Source organism: Bombina bombina, chromosome 1 (genome assembly GCF_027579735.1).
Source record: "Bombina bombina isolate aBomBom1 chromosome 1, aBomBom1.pri, whole genome shotgun sequence".
Lineage (NCBI taxonomy): Eukaryota > Metazoa > Chordata > Amphibia > Anura > Bombinatoridae > Bombina > Bombina bombina.
In genome coordinates this window covers 757,423,656-757,451,249 of record NC_069499.1, presented here as the reverse complement: position 1 = coordinate 757,451,249, position 27,594 = coordinate 757,423,656, and the positions used below count along the sequence as shown (strand labels likewise).

Sequence of the window (27,594 nt, the reverse complement as noted above, 5' to 3'; positions counted from 1 at the left end):
AGGATTTAAAAATCACAGTGTGTCCGAACATTTTCGCAGATGTCATAATAAGCAGGCAGACTCTCTTAGGGTTATGCAAAATCAAAGAAAGTCCAGCACACTTGTAACAACTACACGCTGCCAGGGATCCTGCAACCCCAAGGAATAAATAAAACCAAAAAAGGCAGCAGCATAAATTGTCACCAAGTTTATTTGGCTATACAAAAGCCCACAACGTTTCGGGGTATTACCCCTTAATCCCCTTAATCATCCACATGATTAAGGGGTAATACCCCGAAATGTTGTGGGCTTTTGTATAGCCAAATAAACTTGGTGACAATTTATGATGCTGCCTTTTTTGGTTCTCTTAGGGTTATGGTCATTAAAACCATACCTCATATGAAAAATGATAGGCAGAAGCTGCTTAATCTGCGAAAATGTGAGACTAAATGGATCCACAGACTAGGTAGCCTATACCCTCAGGGCTTAAATATTGATCTGGATCTCCAGGCCTTTATGGATTATTGTTTTTTGTACTCATATTTGTTCTCTATATATTTTCCTATATAGTGCTCCTTGTGCATACTTTGACTATATACTTAATGTTTTTTTGTTTTTGTTTTTTTGTGAGATTATTATTTTTAGATCCAGTGACTCTAGTGATTACAGTTTATAATGTTTTAACATATTTTTTACGTCTGCATAGGTGTCCCAGTCTAATATGTAAATTTTATATAGTTCTTATGCATATATGAAACATGATAGTTTTTAGGAATTTTAATTGTTTGTGTTATAGTGTTTTACATATTTATTATTTTTTTTTATATAGGAATTATGTAGTGTTTACTCCATTTATTATGTATCAGTTTTTTATGTGTATAACTTATTCTGTGTAATAGGGATATAGTATCCCAAATTAATTTATTTAGTTTTATGGGTTAAACATGCACTGAATTTGCTAGATATTTATTATCAACATTTATTTTGTTTTTTTGTTTTATGGGTCTAGCTTGCATCACACTTGTTGGGTATCTAGTATTAATTAATATTCAGCTATTCTGTAAGGGTTAACATACAGGGAGTCTATAACAAGGTCTGTAAATGGTAATTATTTTACCCCATTATGGTTGATAGCTGTAAGAGGTTAAAAGTACATTCTGAGCTTGTCATACACATTAGCATATATCAACATACACCACGCTGTGAAATTACTTTCATTGTATATTTGATATATCTTTATAAATTTGGTTGCATGCTTTATTTAAGTAACATACACATTACCCCTTGGCGAGTGCATATCTAACTAATGAACATGAGGGTGTGTTCCTCCAAGCCTTCTAATTGACTACATCACTCATGTTGTTCTCCAATCATCTGAGGGGGAGTGTACCTTACTAATGGCATAAAGAGCGCATGTTTGGGAGAAAAAGTTATTTTCTGTTTGGAAATCTCTTGACAAAGTCTGCTTAGAAGGCGGATGAAACGCGTAGAGTTAAAGAGTTTTAAGCTAAAAGATTTCAAAAGGATCTGCATACATTACTGGTCCTGGAAGCAATCAGCTGTTTAAACCTGCAAAGATTTGACTTTTGAAATACTGGACTTGCAGTGGATCCTGAGCTGTCAGTGAAGCTGTTTATGGCCAGGATATCTCTGATGTGCCTGTTTTTACCTGCAATCTTGTAAGTGCAATATAGCACACTGTATTTTAATAAATTTTGTTTTACTTCCTTGAATCTGGGTTGCGCTTGTGTTTTTTCCCCAGAGTTTGTTCCATTTGATGAAACAGCAGCAACTTGTTTCCTAATTCAAGCAGCACCCAGGGATAAGTCCATTGAATAATATTGTTATTGGAAAATACTGCAATTGATCAGACATATCTACTAGCAAGTTCCATTTGGATATCATTCTCTCAGAATTGGAGCTTTCCTTAAAGCATTATACCACATTGGTGACTATGACTCTGTAATTTTCTAATTCATGGACATTTTTTAATATATATATATATATTTTATACACACATTTTTAAAGGCTAATAGTGGTATCTACTAATATCCATCAGTGCTTCTTCTTATATATTAAGCATTATATTTATTCTATACTGTTTGATTCCTGGTTGCCTTTTCAGCACTGTGTTTTTTGTTTGTTTATAAATATATATGTATATGCTTATATACATATATATTTATGTGTTAATATGTGTATACACATATTAACACATACATATATATGTATATGTACATATATATTTAAAATTGCTGCCCATCGCTGCTCTACTTACCTCCTTCGCTGCTCGAGGTTCTGATGTCATCTTTGACGTGGGGTGGTGGGAGCTCTACCACATCTATAATTTGGAAAACCCTATTAAACAGAATATTCTTATATATATGAGATACATTGATGATTTAATTTTTGTTGTTAATTAACCTTTTGTGCCTCATAAATTCTGAAGTATTTAAATTCTAATGAAATTAATTTGAGGTTTACAAGAGAGATTACAAGTTCCAAGATAAATTTTTAAATTTACAGCTTGAGGACGTTTCTGGATATAGGAAAAATCTTGATGAATACATATTGAAAAGAAACAGCCGGTAATATTATTGCATGCAAAATCATGTCATCCCAAACATTTAATGTAGTCTATTCCTAAAAGTCAATTTTTAAGACTTAAACATGATGCTAGTACTGTCGAAAAATTTTAACAACAGGGTAAAGCCATATCTTTTGTGACATTGTGATTAGCTCTAAGGCTGCTAGAAAAAATATTTGCATGTGTGTTTGTACATCTTCACCCTACCTGTTCCCACAACATTTTCCGCCTTACCTACCTGGTCTCACAACATCTTCACCCTATCTGATCCCACAACATTTTCAGCCTTACCTACCTGGTCTCACAACATCTTCATCCTACCTGATCCCACAAAATTTTCTTCCTTACCTACCTGGTCTCACAACATCTTCATCCTTACCTACCTGGTCTCACACCATTTTCACCCTTACCTACCTGTTCTCACACCATTATCATCCTTACCTACCTTTTCTCACAACATCTTCATCCTACCTGATCCCAAAACATTTTCATCCTTACCTTCCTGGTCTGAAAACATTTTCATCCTACCTGATCCCAAAACATTTTCATCCTTACCTACCTGGTCTCACACAATTTTCATCCTTAACTACCTGGTCTCACAAAATCTTCATCCTTACCTACCCGGTCTCACAACATTTTCATCCTACCTGATCCCAAAACATTTTCATTCTTACCTACGTGATCCCACAACATTTTCATCCTTACCTACCTGGCCTCACAATACAATTCTGTACTAAAATCCACAATTGGATCCATGCTTTCATGTTGTTTACGCCAATTTTTTACCCTACCATCTGAATGTCGCAGCTTAAATCAAGACTCATCAGACCAGGCAACGTTTTACAATTTTCTATTGTCCAATTTTGGTGAGCCTGTGCAAATTGTAACCTCAGTTTCCTGTTCTTAGCTGACAGGAGTGGGACCAGTTGCGGTCTTCTGCTGCTGTAGCCCATCTGCTTCAAGGTTCAATGTGTTGTGCATTCAGAGATGGTATTCTGCATACCTTGGTTGTAAACAGTGGTTATTTGAGTTACTGTTGCCTTTCTATCATCTCAAACCAGTCTGCCTATTCTCCTTTGACCTCTGACATCAACAAGGCATTTTCGTCCATGCAACTGAGGCTCACTGGATATTTTCTCTTTTTCGGACCATTCTCTGTAAACCCTAGAGATGGTTGTGAGTTAAAATCCCAGTAGATCAGCAGTTTTTTAAATACTCAGACCAGCCCGTCTGGCACCAACAACCATTCCACGTTAAAAGTCACATAAATCCCCTTTCTTCCCCATTCTGATGCTCGGTTTGAACTTCACAAGTCATCTTCACGGCAAGATAACATATGCAACGTCGTCTATTTTTAGTCGAATCTAGCGATCACATATACTGCGCCGCATACAAGTTAGGCACGTATATTTCACCCATCATCCGTCGCTGTTTTTACTCCTATAAACTAACATAGAACTAGCATCAGCAGTCGGTATCACAAATTCAGCGCCAGTACTTATGCGTCAAGAATGGAGAAATTTTACTCCATATTCACCTCGCCACACATAGGCATGAGCAGCAAGCCTTGCGCTGAATATGAAAGTACCGTAACTTTTTGGAAGCCTTAACAAACACCTAACGCATGCGCAATATCCACCCGTGATCCGCCATCCCCCCACCGCAATAACTAATAAAATGTATTAGCCTCTTAACAGCCAACCCCCCAAAACACAATCTACCTATTAAAACTATTAACCCCTAATACGCCAACCCCCACATCGCAAACTACCTAATAAAAGTGTTAACACCTGTACCGCAAACCCCCCACAACGCAATCTTCATAATTACACTATTAACCCCTAATCCACCAACCCCCCACAACGCAAAGTATTAAAGGGACAGTCTAGGCCAAAATAAACTTTCATGATTTAGATAGAGCATGTAATTTTAAACAATTTTCCAATTTACTTTTATCACCAATTTTGCTTTGTTCTCTTGGTATTCTTAGTTGAAACCTTAACCTAGGAGGTTCATATGCTAATTTCTTAGACCTTGAAGGACACCTCTTTTGAGAATGCATTTTAACAGTTTTTCCCCACTAGAGGGTGTTCATGTATTTCATATAGATAACACTGTGCTCGTGCACGTGAAGTTATATGGGAGCAGGCACTGATTGGCTAAACTGCAAGTCTGTCAAAAGAATTGAAATAAAGGGGCAGTTTGCAGAGGCTTATATACAAGATAATCACAGAGGTTAAAAGTATATTAATTTAACTGTGTTGGTTATGCAAAACTGGGGAATGGGTAATAAAGGGATTATCTATTTTTTTAAAACAATAAAAATTCTGGTGTAGATTGCCCCTTTAATATAATAACTAAGCCCCCTAACATAACACCCCCTAAGTTAACCCCAAGTAAAATACAATGTCATAAAATAAAAAAAGACTAGCTACCTTAAAAATGTATTAAAAATTACCAAAAATAAAAATTTTCTAACTTTACATTAAAATAAAAAAGCCTAACATTACAGTAAAAAAACAACCTAAGATTACAGTAAAATAAAAAAAACTAAGATTACATTAAAATAAAAAGCTAAGATTGCAACCAACAAAAAGCTAACATTACAGAAAATAACAAACTAAAATATCCAAATTTAAAAAAATTATTCCTAATCTAATATGACCTTAAAAACAAAAAAGCCACCCCAAAATAAAAAAAACCCTAATCTAACAATAAACTACCAATAGCCCTTAAAAGGGCCTTTTAGAGGTAATTGCCCTAAAGATAACAGCTCTTTTAGGGGTGTTAGGTTAGGGGGCTTAGTTATTAGATGAATACTTTGCGTTGTGGGGGGAGTTGGCGGATTAGGGGTTAATAGTATAATTAGTTAGATTGCGATGTGGGGAGTTGGTGGATTAGGGGTTAATAGCGTAATTAGTTAGATTGAGATGTGGGGGTGGCGGTTTAGGTGTTAATACTTTTATTAGTTAGATAGCGATGTGGGGGGTTTGCGGTTTATGTGTTAATACTTTTATTAGTAGTTGATATGTGGGGGGATGGTGGATATAAGGGTTAATCATTTTTATTAGTAGTTGCAATGTAGGGGGATGGCAGTTTTTAGGGGTTTTAACATGTCAAATTAATTTTTTGAGGCGGGTTGGATTTTTACGTGTATTTTGCACTTTCTTTGTTTTTAATTTAGGCACCAGCAGATGATATACTGCCGTAAGTCACTGGCGACACAAGATATGTGTATTTTCGCACATTTCTGAACATCGCCGGTTTGTTCGACTTACAGCAGTATATCATTTGCCGGCACGGTTTATGTGATTCCCCCAATGTGCAAGGTGAAATTACGGGAGAGAAGGGTTTCAGCAGTTGCACTGAAACTTGCGCCGCATATGTAATCTCGCCTAAATGTATTGAGTTGCTCCCATGTGATTGGCTGATTAGCAATTTGTGTTACCAAGCAATTGAACAGGTGTACCTAATAAAGTGGCCGGTGAGTGTGTGTGTGTGTGTGTATATATATATATATATATATATATATATATATATATATATATATATATGTATTTATTGCTCCACCACCTTCAAAGTGTTTTGGAAAGTTACATAATTGTGGAACACTGTGATCTAATCTGTTACATGCGGTAGGAATTTTTAACACATACTAAGTGTCTCAACAGATTTGCAGCATTCCTTAACCTAATTATTGCCAGAAATGTATGCAGCATAATTGTTTATTTTATTTAATGCTCCACATGATTTAATTTTCTCATTAGTTAGTGTCACCTTGCTCCTATAATTTTGCACTCTCAAAGAATATATATATATGCTTTTCTTATATACTGTGTATGTATTTTCTATTTAGTATATTTGATCAATCTCTTTGTAAATTGTAAGCTGTGATTAAATGTGTGTATCTATGTATATATCTCCATTGAAAAAAATGTCTTCTTTATGATTAGCAACTAACAATAAACTGTTCCAAAATGCACATGTAGAATTCCCAAACTAACAGCAAAACTACCCTGTAACAAATGTCATATGGTACAGTCCACAGCGTTTTTCAGGTTAAGCAGCTGGGAAGTGTTAGAGATATTGATTTTTTAGGGATTGTTTTGCAGGCTACTCACAGTCGCAACAGTATATGAAAAGAAGTTCAGTTCAAAGGTAAGTCAGAGACTATCCAGATAATAAATGTAAATAAATAGCTTCTGACGAAACAAGGGAACATAAGCTATTATGAATCTCAGCTATATATACATGCATTTCATATTTTAAGTAAATATATGCAAGGTGAAAGTGAATGACTAACTGTGAAAAACAGTCCTGTTCTTTACATTAATTTCATATTTAAAAGCAGTACTTGTAATGGTATATAAATATGCTGTCCAAGAAGGATGCAGGCTTTTTAATCATATGCACATTTGCATTGTGACTATTGTTTTATAAAGTGGGTAGTTATGAGATGAAACATGCATGTTGTTCGTTATTCAAGGTGTAGCGTTACAAAGAAATATTATCCAATTACAGATGACAACGCAACATAATGTATTTGCTGCTGATTGACAAATCTAAAATAACATTTGTAGCACATTAAAAAATAAATTGGATAATAAATCACTTAATTATTGTTACTGTAATACCTTTTGTTTCTTCTAAATACTTATCATATTTTAATTACCTTTAAAAATAAGTTTACTGTGGTATGTAACACATATTAGTGGACTTTCAAAAATATTTAAGAATGAGGTTCTTTGTTTTTACTGTACCAATTATTACCTCTTTGAGACGTTCTAGCTTAGGTGTTGACAAATTTATATAAAATTTAAGAGACATCCAGAATAATGAGGAGACAATCACACTATTTTTTAAACAAGGAAGAAAATGATATATACTGTAGATACATGAAGAAAAATGTAAATAACTAGCAGCTAAAGATAAAATATTAAGAGCCTTGTCAAAAACTGTTCTAGCAGCTTTGTGGATTGTGGGTTTATTTATATCCAGGAGTGCACAGTAATGCGTATGATTTATTTGTACACAGGATTATCATACTTTTCTAATAATATGCTATAGCTGGTTATGGAGTAGAGTGGTGAAACGTCTCTATTAACATATTTTAGAAATCTGAAACTTTTTCTTGGTTGGAAGGTCATGACACTCAGTCTTGAATCCAGTATCTTAAGTTTGATATTTATAGCAATGACAAGTGTAATGTATTTTTTATCTATTTATCTTTTGCATTCACTGTAAACTTTTATACTTCATTTATGAGGATTTGTTCATTGATCTTAATAGGCACATGCGACTACACCAGCACTTTCAACACTAGTGTTAACATTTATTTAAAAAGATATAAGATGGCTTTTAAACATAATAATCAGTTAAAGGCAACCTTACTAACACGTAAAATAATTATATATATTTGCTGTAAAATAAATATATAGAACGTATTCCCTAAGAATTGTATTAGTATTTAGCTGAGAAAATGTAAAGGAATACTCAGTGGTACTTAGACTCCTAAATTCATTAAGAATAAAAAGGATTCTCACATATTGCTTTTTATGTTATACCGGTGAGCCCATTCATTAAAGCGTATATAGTCATAAGTAAGCTTCCGTGAAATGTTCTATAAACAACATGTGATCATGTACATTATGTGTATATTTGATGTATCATTTGCTTGTGCTTCTCTTCAAAGCTAAAAATTGCAGTGTGTTTATTTAGCGCTGTTTCATGTACACTTCAATTATCAATTATCAATTATCTTTTTAATATGCATTGAAACATTCTATTTTAATTCAGGACTGAAACATGTCATTGTCATTAAATATTTAAAATAGTAAACAAATAAACGATCCACCAAAAGTACATTAAAGGCATATATATGGTTAAGCCATAATAGACACACTATATTATTGGCAATCAGTTCAGTTCAAATACACATATCATGCTAGTTTAAATTTGAAAAAATATTTAAGAGTTTAATTACTGCTGGTTTGTGCATATGATTTTTTTGCCTGATTACTTTAGCAGCTTGTGTGAAAGTTTGGACATAGTGCAAGAGGGCCAGGACAGAGGGACAAAGGTCCCAATTTAGGAGTATCCTGCAAGGCGTGGGACACTTTTGTCCCCTGTTATTGAATAGTCATTTAATTATATATATATATATATATATATATATATATATATATATATATATATATATATATATATATATATATATATATATATATATATAAAACCTATTTGTTCAAACCTCTATTAATACATGGATTACATGTTATGTTTTTGGATTGTTACACACTTAAGATGTCCCATAAAGTTTTCCTCTAATACATGTTCTTGCTGCCGTCCTCATACAGCTGTTTGAAATGACAGAACGTGACGACCCCCATCAGCTTAGTTCTACAGGGTTAATAAATGTGAGTCCCACCAATATATTCATCAAATTAAGTGAAAGGTACAGGGAGATAGAAGCAACACTTTATCTAACACATCTAGAAGTATGTGTGTAGCACAATTCCTGCTTAGCAATGAATATACGTCTATAATTAGATGTCTAAAGGGGTAACTTTAATCTCTTTTATTCTGGATTTTATTAGTATTTACTTTGATTTTGGAAGACATCTTTCTGTGTTTAAATGTATGATATTATCTCATCTATATGCTATTTTCCATTTGTTATCACAGTCAAATAAACAGTATGAGATTCCGAGGTTATATAAAAAAAAATATCTGGGCCTGATTCTCAAACTCTCCAGCTCAGAGTAAAATAATCTCATGGATAACAGAAGGGCAAACCTCACTAAATTCTCTTAGAATACGGACATCATCTGGAAGTCTCAGAGGGATAAGATCTGCCTTCCACAAAGTTTTTGGAGCCCTCTGTGAGGTTAATCTGGCATTGATAATATCTCTGTTCATATTAAACAGTTTTCACTACAGATTAACTTGTATTTGCTTCTAGTTTAGTATACATTGCTTTTCTTTGAGTTACAAAGAGCATTGTGAATTTTGTGCAAACTTTACCAAAATGCAATTGGTGAGACACAACGGTATAAAATGATTAATGAATGCAATTATAGATGCATTAAAACACCAAATAAAGTGCAAAGTTTAAAAAGAAAACTTAAGAAAATATTTGGTCTAAAGTAATGCAACAAAATGTCCATGTCATGCAGTTCTATATTGAACTAGGCTTGTCTCTTCACATTTAAAAATGCATTGACCACCTATCAGAGATAAATTTGTGAGCAGCATTGCTATGATGGGAGTATTTTTGGATAATCTCTCAGATTGCTTTAGAGAACTGAACCCATAATCTAATGACATGTGTGGACAGGGGTGGTACCATATCTTATAAATAGTGTGTCACAATGCTATATATCAGGAGTGGATGGTGGCATTTTCTGCTACTTTTTCTTAATTTGCATATGCAATTTCCCCTTTCCACCCATTTACCACTCTTCTGGGAAGGGGAAAGGACATGTAAAGCCATTGTTAATTTACAATTGTGTGTGTATGCCTGTGTGCGATTGTATATCTGTATATTAATTCCCTGTTAACTTTGTGAGTTTTTTTTGTCTTTACATGTACTGCAATACCCATTGCAATTAGTACATTGGCTAAAATCATACATTTGTAATTTAAAAGAAATACCTGCAAAGGATCTAAAGATGAATATGTTTTAAATTTAATTTTTTTATTTTGGTTATGATAAAGCAAAAGGACATGACTTGATGGTGTTAGTATTGTTATTGGCTAGGAAGCTAGTCTTTAAACAGTGGAAATCCAAGTCCCCTCCAAGATTTATAGCTTTTTGTAACTTGCTTAATCACTACTTAATCTTGGAACAATTGGATGCATTACTTGACCCACAAAAAATTATTTTAAAAAAAAATTGGAATATTTTATTAAACTACAATCTGTTGAGAGACAGAAACAAATTGTTAGTCCATTTATAAATACTTAATACATTCAACAAGAAAACATAAGGGGACATAGGTTCTTCACAAATTGATAGAGAGAAAGAGAGCGGGAAGTTGGGAAGATCAAGGTTAATAAATGGCATTGGTGTTAGAATATTTCTAAAGCATAACACTGATCCAATGTAAATCGCCATGTAAATGAGATTTGTCTTATGAGTTAATTGTCTATTACTTTGCTACGGTCTGTAATGTAAACTATACAAATTTAATAAAAATATAATAAAAACAAAAAAGAAGCTAAACAAAATAATAATTTTCTAAATATATTATATTATATAAGCTCATTATACATATACTGTAATCAAATCCATAGTATTTAGCCATTATTGTTATGTTGTCAATTGCCAATCAAGAAAAGCATTAAAAGGACAGTCAAGTCCAAAAAAAACTTTCATGATTTAAATAGGGAATGTAATTTTTAACAATTTTCCAATTTACTTTTATCACCAATTTTGCTTTGTTCTCTTTGTATTCTTGGTTGAAAGCTAATTCTAGGAGGTTCATGTGCTAATTTCTTAGACCTTGAAGACTGCCTCTAATCTGATTGCATTTTGACCACTAGAGGGTATTAGTTCATGTGTTTCATATAGATAACATTGAGCTCATGCATGTGAAGTTACCCTGGAGTGAGCACTGATTGGCTAAAATGCAAGTCTGTCAAATGAACTGAAATAAGGGGGCAGTTTGCAGAGGCTTAGATACAAGGTAATCACAGAGGTAAAAGGTGTATTTCTATAACAGTGTTGGTTATGCAAAACTGGGGAATGGGTAATAAAGGGATTATCTTTCTTTTTAAACAACAATTCTGTATTCATTTAATCAAAGATGTTTGCTTAATTTTACAGATTATTTTTAAGCCCTTATTTCAATATTTATGTTTTTTTAGCGTGATCAATTCATAATAAACAATACATATATAAACCACATAATTTTTAGTTAAAAGTAATAAAAAATTAAAAAATAAATCAGGTCAAATCATACTATTACACTATAAAATCTTGCATTAAATTAAATCAAAATATTAATTTATGGGGGAGTGGCTAAGAGGCGGCCATGATCAGTCGCATTTCATGAAGCTCCTGGGACTATTCTTTTAATTCATAAATTGCATTGGGATACAGCTTTCATTTTACCCTATACTTATAGGATCCTATTACTACTCATCCAGACCACCCAGGAGTCACCCAGGAGCTGAATTAGCCTATTAAGATCTTAGGCCGTCACCTTTAGTTGGAGCCTACAACAGCCTTTATTGATTATCAAAGCTATACAGTTTTCCCACTGAGCTCCAGGATTGTGTTATACTAAAATTCCTTACCTGAGGACTGTGGCCCTAACAGGATTATCACACACGGAACTCTAAGTGGAATAATTGCATGAATTAGGAGACAGCCTATTTGATTGCTGGCTATACATAGCAGGATGGAGGCGTTCAGTTTTACCGCACTAGCCTTATTCCGGGACCTTGTCCGCAAGATGGATATACAGTTTGCGGATATAAGAGCTAAAGTCAGAGAGGCCTACATGGAAGATGGCGCCCAGCTGTCACTTTCACCTAAGTCCGTTCCCTCTGTAACATCAGAGATACACCCTACGGACCTTAAAGCATAGTTCTGGAGAGCTTAAGGAGACCCCGGGACCAGTTGAGGCTGACGGCACCAGGGGAAGCCCAGAAATAAGCTATTTACCCACTTCACATGCTCCGATTGCAACACTGCAGCAAATCTGGAAATTGAGCATGGCTCTGCTGTTTGACAGCGAGCAACCCACTAACAGGGAGCGTATATCAGGCCCCCATATACCTACTCCAATTACAGATAGAAGCCAGAAATGTACCCCCTCACCCGCGGAGCCCTGTTCTGGGGATGCGGCCAGCTCCTGGACGGGACACTGGTGACTTTCTCAGACTCACTTAGCAATAAAGCGATCCTATGAGTTGGACACAATACTGATAACTGCGCCTCCAAGACAACTCATCACAAGCAGTGACGTGCAGTGAGGTCGGAGGCAGGTGAGGCACTGGCTAGGATATTCCTTCATTCTTTACATATCCTTTGTTGAAGAAATAGCAATGTACATGGGTGAGCCAATCACATGAGGTATCTATTGTGCAGCCATCAATCAGCAGCTATTGAGCATATTTAGATATTATTTTCAACAAAGGATATCAAGAGAATGAAGGAAATTAGATGTAAATTGGACAGAGGGGGTGGGAGAGACAGGGAGAGAGAGACACAAATAGAGACAGAGGAGAGAGAGACAGAGAAAGAGAACATGGGGGAGAATGAGACATGTAAGGAGAGAGACAGAGGGGGTTGGAGAGACAGGGAGAGAGAGATGGCTAGAGAGAGACAGAGGGGGAGGGAGAGAAATAGAGAGACAGGGGAGAGAGAGAGAGAGAGAGAGAGACAGAGGGGGAGGGAGAGACAGAGGGGGAGGGGGAGAGAGAGAGAGGGAGACAGAGGGGATAGAGAGACAGAGGGGATAGAGAGACAGATGGGAGAGAGAGACAGAGGGGAGAGAGAGACAGAGGGGAGAGAGAGACAGAGGGGAGAGAGAGACAGAGGGGAGAGAGAGAGACAGAGGGGAGAGAGACAGAGGGGGAGGGAGAAAGGGAGAGACAGAGGGGGAGGGAGAGACAGAGGGGGAGAGAGAGAGGGAGGGGGGGGGGGGAGAGAGAGAGGGAGACAGAGGGGATAGAGAGACAGAGAGGAGAGAGAGACAGATGGGAGAGAGAGACAGAAGGGAGAGATAGAGAAAGGGGAGGGAGAGAGAGAGACAGAGGGGAGAGAGAGGCAGAGGGGAGAGAGAGAGAGGGGGAGGGAGAAAGGGAGAGACAGAGGGGGAGGGAGAGACAGAGGGGGAGAGAGAGAGAGAGAGAGAGGGGGGGGGGAGAGAGAGAGGGAGACAGAGGGGATAGAGAGACAGAGGGGAGAGAGAGACAGATGTGAGAGAGAGACAGAAGGGAGAGAGAGAGAGAGAGAGAGAGAGAGGGGATGGAGAGAGAGAGAGAGAGACAGAGGGGGGGAGAGAGACAGACAGAGGGGAGAGAGAGAGAGAGAGAGAGAGAGAGAGAGGAGAGAGAGGGAGACAGAGGGGAGAAAGAGAGACAGGTGGGAGAGAGAGACAGAAGGGAGAGAGAGACAGAAGGGAGAGAGAGAGAGAGAGAGAGAGAGAGAGAGAGGGGGGAGGGAGAGAGACAGACAGAGGGGAGAGAGAGGGGAGAGAGACAGAGGGGAGAGACAGAGGGGAGAGACAGAGGGGGGGGAGAGAGAGAGACAGAAGGGAGAGAGAGAGAGAGAGAGGGGAGGGAGAGAGAGAGACAGAGGGGAGAGAGAGACAGAGGGGAGAGAGAGACAGAGGGGAGAGAGAGACAGACAGAGGGGGGGAGAGAGAGAGAGACAGAGGGGAGAGAGACAGAGGGGGAGGGAGAAAGGGAGAGACAGAGGGGGAGGGAGAGACAGAGAGAGAGAGGGGAGAGAGAGAGGGAGACAGAGGGGATAGAGAGACAGAGGGGGGAGAGAGACAGATGGGAGAGAGAGAGGGGAGGGAGAGAGAGAGAGACAGAGGGGAGAGAGAGACAGAGGGGAGAGAGAGACAGACAGAGGGGAGAGAGAGACAGAGGGGAGAGAGAGAGAGAGAGAGAGAGAGAGGAGAGAGAGAGGGAGACAGAGGGGAGAGAGAGACAGAGGGGAGAGAGAGACAGAGGGGAGAGAGAGACAGAGGGGAGAGAGAGACAGAGGGGAGAGAGAGACAGAGGGGAGAGACAGACAGATGGGAGAGAGAGACAGAAGGGAGAGAGAGACAGAAGGGAGAGAGAGACAGAAGGGAGAGAGAGAGAGACAGAGGGGAGAGAGAGGGGAGAGATAGGGGAGAGACAGAGGGCAGAGACATAGGGGAGAGACAGAGGGGAGAGACAGAGGGGAGAGACAGGGGGGGGAGAGAGAGAGACAGAGGGGAGAGAGAGGGGAGAGAGAGGGGAGAGACAGAGGGGAGAGAGAGACAGATGGGAGAGAGAGACAGAAGGGAGAGATAGAGAAAGGGGAGGGAGAGAGAGAGACAGAGGGGAGAGAGAGGCAGAGGGGAGAGAGAGAGAGGGGGAGGGAGAAAGGGAGAGACAGAGGGGGAGGAAGAGACAGAGGGGGAGAGAGAGAGAGAGAGAGAGAGAGAGAGAGAGAGGGGAGAGAGAGAGGGAGACAGAGGGGAGAGGGAGACAGAGGGGATAGAGAGACAGAGGGGAGAGAGAGACAGATGTGAGAGAGAGACAGAAGGGAGAGAGAGAGAGAGAGAGAGAGAGAGAGAGGGGATGGAGAGAGAGAGAGAGAGAGAGAGAGAGAGACAGAGGGGGGAGAGAGACAGACAGAGGGGAGAGAGAGAGAGAGAGAGAGAGAGAGAGAGAGAGGGGAGAGAGAGGGAGACAGAGGGGAGGGAGAGACAGAGGGGAGAGAGAGACAGAGGGGAGAAAGAGAGACAGATGGGAGAGAGAGACAGAAGGGAGAGAGAGACAGAAGGGAGAGAGAGAGAGAGAGAGAGAGAGAGGGGAGGGAGAGAGACAGACAGAGGGGAGAGAGAGGGGAGAGAGACAGAGGGGAGAGACAGAGGGGAGAGACAGAGGGGGGGGGGGGAGAGAGAGACAGAAGGGAGAGAGAGAGAGAGAGAGAGAGAGAGAGAGAGAGAGAGAGAGAGAGGGGAGGGAGAGAGAGAGACAGAGGGGAGAGAGAGACAGAGGGGAGAGAGAGACAGAGGGGAGAGAGAGAGACAGACAGAGGGGGGAGAGAGAGAGAGACAGATGGGGAGAGAGACAGAGGGGGAGGGAGAAAGGGAGAGACAGAGGGGGAGGGAGAGACAGAGAGAGAGAGAGAGGGGAGAGAGAGAGGGAGACAGAGGGGATAGAGAGACAGAGGGGGGAGAGAGACAGATGGGAGAGAGAGAGGGGAGGGAGAGAGAGAGACAGAGGGGAGAGAGAGACAGAGGGGAGAGAGAGACAGACAGAGGGGAGAGAGAGACAGAGGGGAGAGAGAGAGAGAGGGGAGAGAGAGAGGGAGACAGAGGGGAGAGAGAGACAGAGGGGAGAGAGAGACAGAGGGGAGAGAGAGACAGAGGGGAGAGAGAGACAGAGGGGAGAGAGAGACAGATGGGAGAGAGAGACAGAAGGGAGAGAGAGACAGAAGGGAGAGAGAGAGAGACAGAGGGGAGAGAGAGGGGAGAGATAGGGGAGAGACAGAGGGCAGAGACATAGGGGGGAGACAGAGGGGAGAGACAGAGGGGAGAGACAGGGGGGGAGAGAGAGAGACAGAGGGGAGAGAGAGGGGAGAGACAGAGGGGAGAGACAGAGGGGGGGGAGAGAGAGAGAGACAGAGGGGAGAGAGAGAGAGAGAGAGAGAGAGAGAGAGAGAGAGAGAGAGAGAGACAGAGGGGAGAGAGAGAGAGAGAGAGACAGAGGGAAGAGAGAGAGAGACAGAGGGGAGAGAGAGAGACAGAGGGGAGAGAGAGAGAGAGAGACAGAGGGGAGAGAGAGAGAGACAGAGGGGAGAGAGAGAGAGAGACAGGGGAGAGGGGGGATAGAGACAGGGGAGAGGGGGGATAGAGACAGGGGAGAGGGGGTATAGAGACAGGGGAGAGGGGGATAGAGACAGGGGAGAGGGGGGATAGAGACAGGGGAGAGGGGGGATAGAGACAGGGGAGAGACACAGAGAGGGAGGGAGGGGGGAGAGACACAGAGAGGGAGGGGGGAGAGACACAGAGAGGGAGGGAGGGGGGAGAGACACAGGGAGGGAGGGAGGGGGGAGAGACACAGGGAGGGAGGGAGGGGGGAGAGACACAGGGAGGGAGGGGGGAGAGACACAGGGAGGGAGGGAGGGGGGAGAGACACAGGGAGGGAGGGGGGAGAGACACAGGGAGGGAGGGGGGAGAGACACAGGGAGGGAGGGAGAGGGGAGAGACACAGGGAGGGAGGGGGGAGAGACACAGGGAGAGAGGGGGAGAGACACAGGGAGAGAGGGGGGAGAGACACAGGGAGAGAGGGGGGAGAGACACAGGGGAGGGGGGAGAGAGACACAGGGGAGGGGGGAGAGAGACACAGGGGAGGGGGGAGAGACACAGGGGAGGGGGGGGAAGAGACACAGGGGAGGGGGGGGAAGAGACACAGGGGAGGGGGGGGAGAGACACAGGGGAGGGGGAGACAGTATTGTTGCCAGGAATTGAGCAGTTAAGCACAGCACAGTACACAACAACAGAGTCAGACACTTAGTTGAGGAAGGCATATTCTGATTTTATTAAATACCCAAGTTATGATGCCCCTGCTACCATATAACATATATGATCATCCGATTTTCACTCACACCACACCACAGTCACACCAAGCATTGAGCAATAATAAGGCAAAGGCATAATGTCAGCTCTGAGCTCAGTGAGGGAAAAAAGGCCTTTATGACTTTCAGCCAGGCCAGCTCAGCAAACTCTCAGGAGTTCAGGGCTGCACAGCACAGAGCACACTTGGCCTAGCTAGATTCTAACCTGTTGTCCCACGTGGCTGAGTTCCGTGTCCGCTCTGCTCCTGTCCTCCTCCTACACTCGGCTCCTCCTGGCCTGGCCCCTGGGACCGGTCACTCTTCTCCATGCCGCCGGCGACTGCAGTGGCACGCGCGCCACATAGACACAGTAGTAGTCTTGACTAGTGACTACTGACGTCTCTCCTCGAGTCCTCCAGGACCTCCTAGTTGCTCCTTCAGGCTTCAATCTCAGCCACCGCAGCTGCTGCCTGCCTGTCACTGACTGAATCAATAAGGCTGAGCTCGCTGTCAGTGTCAGGCCAGCAGCACTTTTAAATTCGGCAGAGATGGGCACGCAGTGGCAGGCTGCAGCAGCAGAAGCTCCCTCTCTTCTTCTTCTTCCCGCTGCCCTAACAAGCCCGGCGCGACGTCGTCGTCACGTGACTAACACGTCACTCACTCTGTCAATCAGCAGGCAGTGCTGAATGCTGATTGGCTGAGTGATGTAGAGCTCATCATGGAGGCGGTTTAGAGAACCGCCTCCATTGGAGCTACTGAGGGCCCGGCGAGTCACCAGTGGGTGGCGCAGCTACAAGCAAAGAGAGGATTGCAATTTAAATCCATTGTTGCGCAATTATTGGAGGGCAGCGGACCGGCTCACTGCCTCCTAATTGCGCAACAAATGGAAATGCTAACTGATTTCGGCTGCTGCGCAAGCGCAGAAAAATAATATAATACTGATGTGTGTGACTGTGTACATTTTGTAAAATCGCCAATAATAATAAAAAAAAACTACTTTTTTTTATTTTAAATAAATATTATTTAAATCTTTTTTTCCCCTGATTGGACAGGGTAGGCACTGCCTCCCCTGCCTCCTATTACTGCACGTCACTGATCACAAGGGACTATAGCGATCTTCCCTCGGTCTCAGACAACCATCTCCATACAGAATGGGACTTTTTTACACAGCAGGTTGGACTTGAGCAGAGCCGGTATAGGCTAGATATAAACCTGTTTCTGGGGCGCATATTAGGTCTGCAATTGTGTGGACCCTATTAACGCACATACCTATCTTTTTTTAGCATGCAGCTAATAGTTGAATTTCCTATATTTAATATGCAACATTCATATTCTATCATTGTACCATTCTATATTGTACTGTGTTCTCCATAGTGTCCTGATCCAGTTTCATTAGGTCATAACTATGTAGTGGACACATACACAGCCCCCGAATACATATCTAAGACTTAACTTTGTACAATATCGCTTAACATATGGAGCACACACCTACTTTAGGATTTTGGACATACTCTGGCTGCTTTTGTTTAGAACTGAATCACGTTTATCTCATTTCATGTTTAACTTAGTCATACACTCTTATATGCCCTAATATTACTTAACACCCTCCATTTGTCCTTGGAATTATAGAATCCACCATACTCCTCAGCTCAAAGACTGCCTCCCCTCTAAGACATGAGATACTCTCTTTAAATTTTTAACATATTGGTCACTTTCTTATAGTTACTCATTAGTTTCACAAATAGGCATTTTTTTAAAAAAAATTAATTTTATTTATATACCTTTTGTTTTCGACTCTCAATGTTTTCGCTAAGAGGTGGCCTTTAAGGGCTTAGAAATTAGCATATGAACCTCCTAGATTTAGCTTTCAGCTAAGAATACCAAGAGAACAAAGCAAAATTGGTGATAGAAAATATAGTAAATAGTAAATTGGAAAATTGTTTAAAATGACATGCCCTATCTGAATAATGAAAGTTTGTTTTGGACTAGACTGTCCCTTTAAGAAAAAGATACTCCAAGGCTGTAGCAATCTGGTTATATAAACTGAGTTCAGTTAATGGCAAACAGAAAAGCTAGAAAAAGATATACTGCAAGGCTAGAGTAAACCATTGCAGTTTTGCTAAGATCACAAGTTAAGTAGGTATTCAGTCAGATTGTTTTTACACATGTAGCAGTATATCATGAACTCAGAGTAATCAGGCAAGATCACGGGAATTCAGGCATCAAGAGGTTAAATTGTAGCAGTTTAAAATAACTTCAGTCTGGTATTCAGGCAGAGTCATACACAGGAATTCAGGCCACAAGAAGTTAATCAGCAGCAGCTAACAATAAGCAGGATTCAATTTACTTGAAAAAGCTGTGTTATGCCTCAGCTAATAAGCCATGCTTAAAAACATTTATACTTGGTATTTTCTTTTTTGGAAAATTGTCAGTATATCACCATCACATGCATTTTCATGATGTTAAACTGTAAATTTAAATATTACAATGTTTTAACACAGAATCATTTATGCAAAATGTATCTGATCACGATTTGTTCTGGTGACTAACAGCTTTGTAATCTAAATAGGTAAAGTCACAGTGAGGAGCTATCATAAAGTATTCCTTCGGGGTACTGTTTTATGCACAAGTTTGCTTTCATTTCTGAGATCATAACACTGTTTTATTAATTGTTTGATGTTTCAGAGGAGTGATTACATATAAATATAGGTCATTATTCTATGCTGAAAAATGTAGTGTTGAATTAGCACTGAAGTAATCACCGACTACCCATGGGAAAGAAAAATACACTGGGAGGGAACACAATGTAATTTGAATAGAAATCTATTTAAACAACATAAGCAAGAATCAGGGTAGAAAATGGACACGGAAGATCATTCAAAGCATTTTGTTGTTGCACTGATTCTATCTACTTACTTTAAAGTTGGCAGATTTTCTCAGAATAGCCATGATTTTTGGCTTTGTGTCCAACAGCGTAAGTGTCCCAATAATCATTGTAAAAATCTCGGTGGGCTTGGCATGGATAGCTTTAGCTATGAGAATCAGATATTAGGCCTTTGTTGGTTTCTGTATGTATTTGTATATTATGGCATCTGCACTTCATATTGGGTGGGACAGCAGAATAATAAAATAATGTATCTAATTTGATGAACTGACATCTGCAAACCTCCTGCAATACAAATTAAATCGAAAAAGATACTTAATATGTACATATTGTGTGCCATTTACAATGGGTGCTCTGAAGTGGGGCAGAGTGGGTCGGGCTATCAAAACATAGAGGGCGTGGCCAATACTCCTGTAACCTGCTTACTTGATTGCTCTGATGCAAAGTGTCTCTGAATTTTTTTATTTTATTTTTTAAATCTTGGTAACTATGGCCTAGATTTAGAGTTTGGCGGTAGCCGTGAAAACCAGCGTTAGAGGCTCCTAACGCTGGTTTTAGGCTACTGCCGGTATTTGGAGTCAGTCAAAAAAGGGTCTAACGCTCACTTTTCAGCCGCAACTTTTCCATACCGCAGATCCCCTTACGTAAATTGTGTATCCTATCTTTTCAATGGGATCTTTCTAACGCCGGTATTTAGAGTCGTGTCTGAAGTGAGCGTTAGAATTCTAACAACAAAACTCCAGCCGCAGAAAAAAGTCAGTAGTTAAGAGCTTTCTGGGCTAACGCCGGTTTATAAAGCTCTTCACTACTGTGCTCTAAAGTACACTAACACCCATAAACTACCTATGTACCCCTAAACCGAGGCCCCCCCACATCGCCGACACTCGATTAAAATGTTTTAACCCCTAATCTGCCGACCGCCACCTACGTTATACTTATGTACCCCTAATCTGCTGCCCCTAACACCGCCGACCCCTATATTATATTTATTAACCCCTAACCTGCCCCCCACAACGTCACAGCCAGCTACCTACACTTATTAACCCCTAATCTGCCGCCCGCACGCCGCCGCCAGCTACATTATAGCTATGTACCCCTAATCTGCTGCCCCTAACACCGCCGACCCCTATATTATATTTATTAACCCCTAACCTGCCCCCACAACGTCGCCGCCAGCTACCTACAATAATTAACCCCTAATCTGCTGACCGCAAAGAGCCGCCACCTACATTATAGCTATGTACCCCTAATCTGCTGCCCCTAACACCGCCGACCCCTATATTATATTTATTAACCCCTAATCTGCCCTCCCTAACATCGCCGACACCTAACTTCAATTATTAACCCCTAATTTGCCGACCGAATCTCGCCGCTATTCTAATAAATGTATTAACCCCTAAAGCTAAGTCTAACACTAACACCCCCATAACTTAAATATAATTTTAATCTAACAAAATTAATTAACTCTTATTAAATAAATTATTCCTATTTAAAGCTAAATACTTACCTGTAAAATAAATCCTAATATAGCTACAATATAAATTATAATTATATTATAGCTATTTTAGGATTAATATTTATTTTACAAGTAACTTTGTATTTATTTTAACCAGGTACAATAGCTATTAAATAGTTAAGAACTATTTAATAGCTAAAATAGTTAAAATAATTACAAAATTACCTGTAAAATAAATCCTAACCTAAGTTACAATTAAACCTAACACTACACTATCAATAAATTAATTAAATAAAATACCTACAATTATCTACAATTAAACCTAACACTACACTATCAATACATTAATTAAATACAATACCTACAATTATCTACAATTAAACCTAACACTACACTATCAATAAATTAATTAAATACAATACCAACAAATAACTACAATGAAATAAACTAACTAAAGTACAAAAAATAAAAAAGAACTAAGTTACAAAAAATAAAAAAATATTTACAAACATAAGAAAAATATTACAACAATTTTAAACTAATTACACGTACTCTAAGCCCCCTAATAAAATAACAAAGCCCCCCAAAATAAAAAAATGCCCTACCCTATTCTAAATTACTAAAGTTCAAAGCTCTTTTACCTTACCAGCCCTGAACAGGGCCCTTTGCGGGGCATGCCCCAAGAAATTCAGCTCTTTTTCCTGTAAAAAAAAACATACAATACCCCCCCAACATTACAACCCACCACCCACATACCCCTAATCTAACCCAAATCCCCCTTAAATAAACCTAACACTAAGCCCCTGAAGATCTTCCTACCTTATCTTCACCATACCAGGTATCACCGATCCGTCCTGGCTCCGATATCTTCATCTAAGCCCAAGCGGGGACTAGACATCCATCATCCGACGGCTGAAGAAGTCCAGAAGAGGCTCCAAAGTCTTCATCCTATCCGGGAAGAAGAGTAGATCCGGACCAGCAACCATCTTCTTCCAAGCGGCATCTTCTATCTTCATCCGATGAGGACCGGCTCCATCTTGAAGACCTCCACCGCGGACCCATCTTCTTCCGGCGACGACTTCCCGATGAATGACGGTTCATTTAAGGGACGACATCCAAGATGGTGTCCCTCGAATTCCGATTGGCTGATAGGATTCTATCAGCCAATCGGAATTAAGGTAGGAAAATTCTGATTGGCTGATGGAATCAGCCAATCAGAATCAAGTTCAATCCGATTGGCTGATTCAATCAGCCAATCAGATTGAGCTCGCATTCTATTGGCTGTTCCGATCATGTTATTTTATTAGGGGGCTTAGAGTAGGTGTAATTAGTTTAAAATTGTTGTAATATTTTTCTTATGTTTGTAAATATTTTTTTATTTTTTGTAACTTAGTTCTTTTTTATTTTTTGTACTTTAGTTAGTTTATTTCATGGTAGTTATTTGTAGGTATTGTATTTAATTAATTTCTTGATAGTGTAGTGTTAGGTTTAATTGTAGATAATTGTAGGTATTTAATTAAATTAATTTATTGATAGTGTAGTGTTAGGTTTAATTGTAACTTAGGTTAGGATTTATTTTACAGGTAAATTTGTAATTATTTTAACTATTTTAGCTATTAAATAGTTCTTAACTATTTAATAGCTATTGTACCTGGTTAAAATAAATACAAAGTTACCTGTAAAATAAATATTAATCCTAAAATAGCTATAATATAATTATAATTTATATTGTAGCTATATTAGGATTTATTTTACAGGTAAGTATTTAGCTTTAAATAGGAATAATTTATTTAATAAGAGTTAATTAATTTCATTAGATTAAAATTATATTTAAGTTAGGGGGGTGTTAGTGTTAGGGTTAGACTTAGCTTTAGGGGTTAATACATTTATTTGAATAGCGGTGAGCTCCAGTCGGCAGATTAGGGGTTAATGTTTGAAGTTAGGTGTCGGCGATGTTAGGGATGGCAGATTAGGGGTTAATACTATTTATTATAGGGTTAGTGAGGCGGATTAGGGGTTAATAACTTTATTATAGATAGTGTAGTGTTGGGTTGGTGGGTTGTAATGTTGGGGGGGGGGGTATTGTATGTTTTTTTTACAGGCAAAAGAGCTGAACTTCTTGGGGCATGCCCCGCAAAGGGCCCTGTTCAGGGCTGGTAAGGTAAAAGAGCTTTGAACTTTAGTAATTTAGAATAATGTAATGTAGATAATTATAGGTATTTTATTTAATTAATTTAATTTATTGATAGTGTAGTGTTAGGTTTAATTGTAACTTAGGTTAGGATTTATTTTACAGGTAAATTTGTAATTATTTTAACTATTTTAGCTATTAAATAGTTCTTAACTATTTAATAGCTATTGTACCTGGTTAAAATAAATACAAAGTTACCTGTAAAATAAATATTAATCCTAAAATAGCTATAATATAATTATAATTTATATTGTAGCTATATTAGGATTTATTTTACAGGTAAGTATTTAGCTTTAAATAGGAATAATTTATTTAATAAGAGTTAATTAATTTCGTTAGATTAAAATTATATTTAAGTTAGGGGGGTGTTAGTGTTAGGGTTAGACTTAGCTTTAGGGGTTAATACATTTATTAGAATAGCGGTGAGCTCCAGTCGGCAGATTAGGGGTTAATAATTGAAGTTAGGTGTCTGCGATGTTAGGGAGGGCAGATTAGGGGTTAATACTATTTATTATAGGGTTAGTGAGGTGGATTAGGGGTTAATAACTTTATAATAATAGCGGTGCGGTCCGCTCGGCAGATTAGGGGTTAATAAGTGTAGGCAGGTGGAGGCGACGTTGAGGGGGGCAGATTAGGGGTTAATAAATATAATATAGGGGTCGGCGGTGTTAGGGGCAGCAGATTAGGGGTACATAAGTATAACGTAGGTGGCGGCGCTTTGCGGTCGGCAGATTAGGGGTTAATTATTGTAGGTAGCTGGCTGCGACGTTGTGGGGGGCAGGTTAGGGGTTAATAAATATAATATAGGGGTCGGCGGTGTTAGGGGCAGCAGATTAGGGGTACATAAGTATAACGTAGGTGGCGGTCGGCAGATTAGGGGTTAAAAAAATTTAATCGAGTGGCGGCGATGTGGGGGGACCTCGGTTTAGGGGTACATAGGTAGTTTTTTTTTTTACGATAAATCTTTTTATTGAAATCGCAAATAGTACAGTTACATAATCAGTCAGCAAAAATAAATTTCTTTTACAATTATAACTCAACGACTAACACAAATAAGAACATTAGTACAAATAGAAAACAGGAGCATATGATCACAGTACATTCTGGCGCAATCAATTAACACAACCAGCACCTTAGTTCGGCTCAGCTTAGTGTAATTAGCATAAATCTTGTTCCCAAAGAAATATCACATCTGCAATTAAGTCCTTTTTACCAACATAAGTGTAATGAATTTTCTCCAATTCTAAAATATGATTAACTTCTCTCATCCACATCTCGTATGATGGAACTATATCTTTTTTCCAAAACCTGGGTATCTGACGTCTAGCACAATTAAGCATAATCTGCAAAAGTTTCTTCCTATATAGACATGGGATTTTTGGTATATCGCCCAAAAGGACCATAGTAATTGTAAGTTTGATAGTGTTTCCTATAGTTTTCGTGAGTTTATCGCCAACAGCCTTCCAGTATGTCTGTAAGAGTGGACAGGACCACCAAGTATGGGAAAGGGTGCCAATCTCGCCGCAATGCCTCCAGCAATAGGGGGATGAGTTAGGGAAAATGCTGTGAAGACGGCAAGGTGTTAAATACCATCTTGACATTAGCTTAAAGTTCATTTCTATTAAAATTAGTGAAAGGGAAGCCTTTTTATTTTCCCTGAAAATACGACTCCAATGAGTATCAGGTAGGTTTATGCCAATCTCTCTTTCCCATTTACCAATAAACGCAGGTTTTTTAGAGGGAAAAGATCCCCTAAGTAATTTGTAAATTATTGAGATATGGGAGCTTTTAATAGAAGGGGACGTACACAGTGACTCAAAGGGGGTTAGGGGTCTGGTAAGGGTTGTTTTGTGTGGGCTAGTGAATATGGCATGTCTGACTTGGAAATAGGGGAACCACATATGGAACGGTGGGCCTAACAATTGACCTATCTCTGCTTGTGTACGTATCAACCCGCCATGAAGAAGAATATGTGCTGGTATATTAGAAGGGGAACCTGCAATCAAAGGTGTTTGGATAGTCTGGGATTTTAAGAAAAGGGAGTTATTTAGTAGGGGGGTGAGGGGGGATATCTGCGTAGATATCAGGATATCTCTAGTCAGTAGTTTATCCCATGTGCGAATAGTGGTTGCTATAAAATAGTTACTCCAAATCTCTAAGGGTCTCAACTTTGGTGGAGTCCAACACTGATCACCCAGGTTAATTCCACCTGCCAGGTAGGTTTCTATTTGCACCCAGGGTTTTTCAGAGGGAGAATGTTTCCAGGCTACAATGTGTGCCAGGTGTGTCGCTCTATAATAGTTTATCAAGTTAGGTGCTCCCAGTCCACCATCTTCTCTATCTAGGAATAGCGTTTCTCTGGCCACTCTAGATCTTCTGTGCGACCAGATAAACTGGTCAAATTTTTTTTACTGTCGTATAAGAAATTGTGTAGGGATGTCTATTGGGAGTACTTGAAAAAGGTATAAAAATTTAGGGATAATACTCATTTTTATTGCATTTATACGTCCCATCCAAGAAAGCCGACCCTGTTTGTGCCAGGATTCCAACAATTTATTGGTTTCGTCTTGTAAAGGGGTATAATTAAGGGAGAATAGTTCTGTTTGTGTTGCTGATATGTCGATGCCTAGATACCTTATTTTCTTGGCTAGCTGGAAAGAGGTGTATGTTGTGATAAAATGTGTTTCTTCATCATTGAGATATAGTGATAGGATCATTGACTTGTTCATATTGACTGAAAAATTAGAAACCGATCCATACTCCTCCAGCTCTCCCAATAGGGCCGGGACTGAGGTGAGGGGTGAGCGCAGGGTGAATATAACATCATCTGCGTATAGGAGACATTTTTGTAATAGTTCACCAAAGGGGACGCCCTGTATATTATGATTACACCGGATTCTAGAGGCAAACGCCTCTACAGCTAAGGCAAATAGCAGGGGCGAGAGAGGGCACCCCTGCCGTGTGCCGTTGTTTATGGGGATTCCCTGGGAGAGTGTGCCGTTGATCATGACAAAAGCTGTTGGGTTACTATAGAGAGCTTGTATACATGATATCGTTGTGCATGAAAACCCAAACTTTGACAGGATGGACCACAGAAAATCCCAGTCCACCCTGTCAAAGGCCTTCTCGGCATCTATAGAGAGGAGTATCAAGGGTGTCTTGGAGGCAGAAGTGCTTGAGAGGGTATGCAGGACTCTAATGGTATTCTCCTTAGCTTCCCTTCCCGGGATGAAACCGACCTGGTCGGGGTGCACCAGAGAGGGAAGGAATTTACTAATTCTCGTGGCTAACAATTTGGCATATAGTTTGATATCGATATTTATTAACTATATGGGGCGGTAATTAGTTACTTTTTCTGGTGGCTTGCCCGGTTTGGGTATCACCGAGATTGTGGCTTCTAGTAATGTTGTCGGAAGTTGATTGGTCTGGTCGATAGAGGTGTACATCTCTAACAGATGGGGGCTAAGAAGGGGTTTGAAGAGGTGATAAAATTTAGGTGTGAACCCGTCTGGGCCGGGTGCTTTTCCCTGTGGCAAATCTTTAATGGCTAGTAATAACTCCTGTAAAGTAAACTGTTTGTCTAGATTTTCTATATCGGTATTAGAAAGCCTAGGAAGCTGGGTCTGATCAAGATACGAATTTATTCGCTGCTGTTTATCTTCTGGACTTAAGGAGGGAATGTTATACAGGGAGGTGTAGTACCGCGCAAACTGATTAGCGATTTCAGTGTTATCAGAATGGGCAATGCCCGAGGAGTCTGTAATCTTAGTGATATATGTTTTATATCGCTTTTTACGTAGGGATCTCGCCAGCAAGCGCCCGGCCTTATTATTTTCAATGAAAAACTTGGACTCGGATGTAATAGCTCTCATATGTGCATTTTGTATTAAGTATTGGTTTAAAGCTTCCCTGGCTAGTTGTGATCTCGCTAGTAATGGTTGCGACTGGGGGTTTCTTTTCAGCTCTTTTTCGCAATTATTAAACTCTGAGGTCAGAGAAGCAAATTGAGCAGCACGCTGTTTGCGTTGTCTATGCGTGTGACCCATAATCACCCCCCTTATGAAACACTTATATGCCTCCCAGTTAGTTATTGCAGATGTGTCTAGGTGATTGTTGAAAGAGAAATACTCTGTGGTTTTCTCTGCTACATCGGTGACTATTAAGGGGTCTAAAAAAAATCTGATCATTTAGTTTCCAACGTTGTTGGAAGCCTGGCTTAGAGGTC

The 27,594-nt window shown here is 39.8% G+C and overlaps 1 protein-coding gene across 5 annotated transcripts in view; it reads left to right on the top strand.

The window, feature by feature from the left end:
* Nucleotides 1-6,614: 6,614 nt before the first annotated feature.
* The window catches only part of CAPN6 (calpain 6), a 258,328-nt gene continuing 237,348 nt past the window's right edge, over nt 6,615-27,594 (top strand). The window contains exon 1 of one of the 5 annotated variants that reach the window (XM_053699313.1): nt 6,615-6,724. In XM_053699313.1, coding sequence (XP_053555288.1) covers nt 6,702-6,724 — 23 coding nt within the window. In that variant the 5' untranslated portion in view covers nt 6,615-6,701. The remainder of the gene's footprint in view (nt 6,725-27,594) is intronic. The other 4 variants (XM_053699314.1, XM_053699315.1, XM_053699319.1 and 1 more) reach the window with 4 other exon arrangements.